Here is a 7,500-nt window from a genome sequence, read left to right as displayed (position 1 = left end):
ACATACAGAGATATAAAAAAAACAGGTCGATTAAATTCCAACAGACTGATTTCCACATCTTTTGTATTTTAAACAATTTTATAACTTTAAATATTACAAAAATACAAGTGCACAGCCATATATAGAAATATATATAATATAAACATTTATACATAAATGTTCTCAGTGAAGAGGTCACAGTTTCAAAGTGATGAAAATATTTTGACAAATTAAATTTAAATGTTGAAGTGAATCTAATGGTTTTTGTGCGTTTTTAAACGGCTTATAAACACCTTTCATGTTGCAATTGTTTTTGTTACAGCACATGATCTAAGATCAAGTCACTTGCTATGCAAGTAGATCTCCGTAACATTTATATAAATATATTATACATGCAAAAACACACATACATATATATACATACATGTACATGTGTTTATATATATATATATATATATATATATACGCATGCATATATAAATATATGTACACGCATATATGTACTCATAACAAAATATAATTTTTATATACAGATGATGATGATGATGATGAAAACAATGCTTAAATAATCTGAACACAGGCAACTTTTATCATCATCATCATCATCATCGTTTAACGTCCGCTTTCCATGCTAGCATGGGTTGGACGATTTGACTGAGGACTGGTGAAACCGGATGGCAACACCAGGCTCCAATCTAAATTTGGCAGAGTTTCTACAGCTGGATGCCCTTCCTAACGCCAACCACTCAGAGAGTGTAGTAGGTGCTTTTACGTGTCACCTGCACGAAGGCCAGTCAGGCGATACTGGCAACGGACATGCTCGAAATGGTGTCTTTTATGTGCCACCCACACAAGCCAGTCCAGGGGCACTGGCAACGATCTCGCTCGAAAATCCTACGAAGGCCAGTCAGGCGGTACTGGCAACGGCCACACTCAAAATGGTGCATCTTATTTGCCACCCGCACAAGAGCCAGTCCAGGGGCACTGGCAACGATCTTACTTGGCTTGCCGGGTCTTCTCACGCACAGCACATTTCCAAAGGTCTCGGTCAGTAGTCATCGCCTCGGTGAGGCCCAATGTACGAAGGTCTTGCCTACCTCTTCCACGGGTTCCCTCAACTGTTAGGGTGTGGCACTTTTTTACGCAGCTATCCTCATCCATTTTCACCACATGTCCATACCAGCGCAATCGTCTCTCTTGCACCCCACAACTGATGCTTCTAATGTTTAGCTTTTCTCTCAAGATACTTACACTCTGACGGGTATTCACATTGACATTACACATCCAATGGAGCATACTGGCTTCATTCCTTGCGAGCTTACGCATATCTTCAGCAGTTACAGCCCATGTTTCACTGCCATGTAGCATGGCTGTTCGTACACATGCGTCATACAGTCTGCCTTTTACTCTGAGTGAGAGTCCCTTTGTCGCCAGTAGAGGTAAGAGCTCTCTAAACTTTGCCCAGGCTATTCTTATTCTAGCAGCTACACTTTCAGTGAAATCGAAACCAAACTAAATTCAACGACTGGCACCCATGCCAACGTCATCTCCTTCATTGGACACAAAACTCAGCTTGCGAAGATTTATTGGGGCAAGCGAAAGCGAAATCAGGATGGCACCTGTGCCCAGCGTCGCCTTTCTAGCACTTGTGCCCGTGGCATGTGTAATGGACTTTCAAGCGAGATCGTTGCCAGTGCCCCTGGATTGGCTCTTGTGCGGGTGGCACATAAAATACACCATTTGAGTGTGGCCGTTGCCAGTACCGTCTGACTGGCCTTCGTTCAGGTGGCATGTAAAAGCACCCACTACACTCTCAGAGTGGTTGGTGTTAGGAAAGGCATCCAGCTGTAGAAACTCGGCCAAATCAGATTGGAGCCTGGTGTAGCCATCAGGTTTCACCAGTCCTCAGTCAAATCATCCAACCCATGCTAGCATGGAAAGTGGACGTTAAATGATGATGATGATGATGATGATGATGATGATGATGATGATGATGATGATGATGATGATGATGATGATGATGATGATAGATAGATAGATAGATAGATAGATAGATAGATAGATAGATAGATATCTAATAAACACAACATATGATTACTCTTTTGATTACATTTTCGTTTACCAGTTTTTCAACTCCCCACTTTTTATATGTACTTCCTTTTCACCTTTTCTCACTTTTACTCTGGCTCCATTATTAGTTCATTATGCCATGTGGGCAGTGTCTGATGATTGTGCCAGGACACCAGACATGTTATAAAACAATGCTTGGCATGTTCTTAGCACATGAAATTAATAGTAGCATATAAAAACAAATATTGCGTTTATTAAATGATATTTATCTCTCACCAGATGGAGTACTTTTTTTGTTGATCTTACCATCATGAAACAGTGCATATATATATATATATATATATATATATATATATATAATGAGTTTCTTTCAGAGTTCTATCAAATCCACTCACAAGGATTTGGTTGGCCTTGGGTTAAACTGGAAGACACTTGTGCAGTATGCATGCTGCACAGTAGGACTGAACCCAAAACAACATGGTCGGAAAGCAAGCTTATTAACCACACAGACATGTCAATATCTGAGTAATAATCATATGCAGAAAATATAAAGTTCTCGATTCAGTACCTCGCAAGAAATACGGTAAGAAAAAAACATTTCAAATTTTCAAAAAGTTTCCAAAATGTCAGATTGATATTTGGACATCATAAATTCAATATTTTATTATTTTTCAAAAAAAAAAAAAAAAATTAATTTAAATATTTATTGTTATTTGGTTTAAAATTATTTGAAATTATAAAATTCATAAAACCATGATGATTAGCATGAATGAAATGAAAATCTAAGTTGGTTGAATGGTTGGTTCCATTGTCAAAAATTCTGGTAAAATAAAGAAATAAAAAACAAAATAAACTATTTAAATTTTTGTCGATGTCTTTTCTGGTTTTGCTTTCTTTTTTTTTTTGTTGGGCTTTTACCTTTTTTTGTTTATTTAATCTCAACCAATTCCTGATGTTGATTGGTTTTTTTTTTCTTTTCAGAAAAAAAGAAAAAAAGAGGGGAAAAATCTCAGATTCTATCAATATAAAATTTTTCGAATGAAAAGAATTCAACTAAACAAAATAAAAAATATAGAAACAAATGAATGCTAAAACTTTGCTTTCTCCTCTCCTCTTAAAAGAAAAAAAGTACTTTAATCGAAAAAATCTTTAATCAAAAAAATCTTTAATCAACATTTCTATCTTCCATGAAAATATAACTGGAGACGTATGCAGAAATGAATGAAAGAGGATGTGTGCAAATTTGTGTATTGAGACACACACACACCTACATCTATCTGTCTATCTATCTATCTATGACCTATCTATTTATATATATATTTTAAATTCTGTAAATAGTTTCATCTTTAAAACTGGGGTCATGTTGGGGCACCATACACACACACCCACATATATATGCATACAAATATACATACATATACAGAAATACATATTCACATTATATACATACATATATACATATATATACACATTTATATATACATATATATATATATATATATATATATACACATACACATACATTATATAGATATATATATTCATACACACACACACATATGCATATACATATATACACACATACACATATGCATATACATAAACACACACACATATGCATATATATATATATATATATATATATATATATATATATAAACACACACATGCATATACATATATACACACATGCATATATATATATATATATATATATATATATATATATATAAACACACACATGCATATACATATATACACACATGCATATATATATATATATATATACGCACACACACATGCATATATATACACACACACATATGCATATATATATATGTGTGTGTGTGTGTGTGTGTGTGTGCGTGTGTGTGTGTGTGTGTGTGTGTGTGTGTGTGTGTGTGTGTGTGGAAAGGAAGTTCTCTGACAAGTGACATGATCACTTTGGGGGTACTTTTTCAATACTAATGGTAAAATAATCATTTTTTACATTCTAACGTTATTTGTTTTTTGTTTTTTTTTTTGGGGGGGGGGGTCTTTTCAGAGTACTCCATATCATAGCGGTTAAAATTCATATCGATTCTACTCTTTTAAAATGAGTTTAAATGAGACCTATAGAAAACATTGCATGCTGTGTGAATTCAAAAGAGGTTCTTTGCCATTTGGATGCAGCAAGAAATATTCATTCTGTGTATGGAAATGAAAGTCCAGACATGTTAACAATTGTTTGCCAAATTTTTTATTGGGAACCTTTTTTTTTTCCCCCTCATAGGTTCCCTTCAATGTAATTGACTGAATTTTTATCATTTGTGAGTTTTTGAAAACCACAAGTAAAGAAATTCAAAATAAATTCCACAAGAATTAACAAAACAGTTTGATCTTAAAACACTTTCATGAACTAGGAAAAGCAGGTCCAATTGGTCAGTGTGTGGTCCTACATCTTTTGACTGCTTCTCAGATTAATCAAAGAGCTGCCCTATGCTTAGCAATGAAGAGCTGCCCTCTGCTGAATCTTTCCTGGATAGAATGATTATAAGAGAGGAAAAGCAGGCTCACTATAATCATATCCAATTCAAATAACAACGGACTGCATGCAATGCAGCAGGTGTAGCTGTGTGGTAAGAAGCTTGCTTCTCAACCACATGGTTTCAGGTTCAGTCCTGCTGCACGGTACTTAGGGCAAGTGTCTTCTACTATACCCGCGGACTGACCCAAGCTTTGTGAGTGGATTTGTTAGACAGAAATTGAAAGAAGCCTGTTGATACATATCATCATCATCATCATTTAACATCTGCTTTCCATGCTGGCATTGGTTAGACGGTTTGACTGGAACTGGAACCACAAAGCTTCACCAGGCTCCAATCTGCTTTGGTTTGGTTTCTGTGGCTGGATGCCCATCCTAATGCCAACCACTCCATAGTGTATATTGGGTGCCTTTTACGTGTCACAGAGGTGAGAAAGGATCTACAGACATTGGGACTCACAGAGGGGATGACAGGGGATTGGGACTCCTGTTGATTTGCTGTGCTTGAAAAGACATGTCAAGCTAAGTAAACAAGTGGTTTCCCTTGCATACAGGCTCATCCCCTGCAACCCACTCCAGTTGAGAGCCCCTAATCTTGCAGGTCTCATAAGTCCTGGAGCCACATAAAAATCACTTAAGCTGGTGCTGCATAAAAGCATCCAGTACATTCTATAAAGTGGTTGGCATTAGGAAGGGCATCTAGCTGCAGAAACCATGCCAAAACAGACAGGGAGCCTAAACAGCCCTTCAGCATGGAAAACAGACATTAAATGATGATGATGGTGAGGATTCAATTACAAATTAAAAGCATACGAGTGTTGTAACCATTATCAACTGCACATACTCAATATAGTGGAGAGGCAATGGCCCAGTGGTTAGGGCAGCAGACTTGCAGTCGTAGGATCGTGGTTTCAGTTCCCAAACCAGGCGTTGTGAGTGTTTATTGAGCGAAAACACCTAAAGCTCCACGAGGCTCCAGCAGGGGGTGGTGGTAAACCCTGCTGTACTCTTCCACCACAACTTTCTCTCACTCTTTCTTCCTGTTTCTATTGTGCCTGTAATTCAAAGGGTCAGCCTTGTCACACTGTGTCACACTGAATATCCCCAAGAACTACATTAAGGGTACACAAGTCTGTGGAGTGCTCAGCCACTTGCACGTTAATTTCATAAGCAGGCTGTTCCATTGATCGGATCAACTGAAACCCTCGTCGTCATAACCGACGGAGTGCCCCGACTCAATATACATGTACTGCTTGTTAAAGTTTATGATTTTCAGGTGTTTTAACACCCAGTGCTTTAAGGGAATTATCCTCAGAGTGCTGTGGGGCAGTGAACCGTCAAACAAGCAAAAACACTTACATTAAGTATGTGCAATCAATAATGGCTGGATGCCCTTCCTAATGCCAACCGACCATTACACTCTTGGAGTGGTTGGCCTTAAGAGGCGCATCCAGCAGTAGAAACCATGCTAAATCAGACTGGAATCTGGTGTACCCCTCAGTTTACCAGCCCTGGTTAAACCGTTTAACCTATGCCAGTATGGACACTAAATGATGATGACAAAGATATATATATATATATATATATATATATATATATAAATGTACACACGTACATAAATACAATGGGCTTTTTCAGTTTCCATCTACTAAGGCTACCAAAAAATAATATTTGGCCAAGATGTCATGAAGTGGGGTTGAACCTGACATCATGTGGCTGTAAAGTGAACTTGTTTACCATCTAGCCATAGAGTGCATATGATAATTTATGCAAGCGCTCCTGCATTGCGGTTGCTATTGGAGACGGCAGGAGCCAGTGATTGGCTGGATGAAAATCTCCAGCCTATGATGTTACTAGCCATAAAGATGTGTTGTATGAATTCATCATCACCATCATGATTCTTAATCATCATCATCATTCATAAATCATCACTGTCATTATCATCATCATTCATAACCTTCACCACCATCATCATCATTTATAACCATCGTTATCATCATCATCATCATCAGTCATAAACGTTATCATAATCATCAAGATCATGACTGTCATTAATCCACGCAATCATCATCATTCTCACCTAGGTCATCATTATCATCATCATCACCACCATCATAATCATTCATCAACATCATCAATAACATAACTATCATCATCATCATCATGATCGTCACCACCACCACTACTGCCATCATCATCATCATCACCATAGAAACCATTATTGTTATCAATGCTAAGGCTGCAAACTGGCAGAATCATAAGAGCTTTGAGATAAATGCTTGCAGTATATGATCCAAATCCTGACCTGAAGAGTTCAAATCACGCCAAGGTTACCCTCATCATCATCATCAACATCCTTAGTAGTAGTAGTAGCAGTAGCAGTAGTAGTAGTAGTAGTAGTAGTAGTATACAGTATAAGAAACTCATTTTTTTCTTTTGCTTTAGTAAACGTCTTTCACTGTTAAAATATATTTTCACCTGAAATCAATTAATTAGTTTAAATTTAACGATGAAATGTCTAAAAAGCTTACTTACTAATTTTGAAATTTTTGAATTCTGTTTTGGAAGGTGCATCAGTAATATCCTCGAAATTAATAATAAACATGATAATATCTCCATGTTCGTTCTTAACTGGTGCCACCAATATGCTAGCCAAGAACTTACTACCTGGAAGAACAAAAAAAAAACAGAAACAAATATGAATATACATGAATGAATGAATAAAAAAATAAATTTTTATATATATATATTTATAAAAGAAAATGAGATGACAAGGGAAAAAATGGTTATGTTATGAGCTTCATTAGCTTACAGCTGTTTCGGCTATAAAATGCAGTGGACTTTTAGTTGAACATCTGAATAACACCCTATAGCTTCATCAGAGCCTTGTGCATGTGTATATGTGTGTGTCTGTATACTCATTACTC

General features: G+C 36.7%; 1 protein-coding gene across 6 annotated transcripts in view; it reads right to left on the bottom strand.

The window, feature by feature from the left end:
* LOC106881904 (voltage-gated inwardly rectifying potassium channel KCNH6) overlaps positions 1–7,500 on the bottom strand; it is a 258,767-nt gene that overhangs the window by 114,188 nt on the left and 137,079 nt on the right. For all 6 annotated transcript variants that reach the window (XR_016238608.1, XR_016238607.1, XM_089343317.1 and 3 more), the window contains exon 3: positions 7,109–7,240. Coding sequence is in view for 4 of the 6 variants with exons in the window: in XM_089343317.1 (XP_089199443.1) it covers positions 7,109–7,240 (132 nt within the window). In the remaining 2 variants the exon portion in view is untranslated. The remainder of the gene's footprint in view (positions 1–7,108; positions 7,241–7,500) is intronic.

The sequence above is a fragment of the Octopus bimaculoides genome, chromosome 27 (genome assembly GCF_046866305.1).
Source record: "Octopus bimaculoides isolate indiv1 chromosome 27, ASM4686630v1, whole genome shotgun sequence".
Taxonomy (NCBI): Eukaryota; Metazoa; Mollusca; class Cephalopoda; order Octopoda; family Octopodidae; genus Octopus; species Octopus bimaculoides.
Note: the sequence above shows the minus strand (reverse complement) of the source record. Positions and strands in the feature narration are given on the sequence as shown.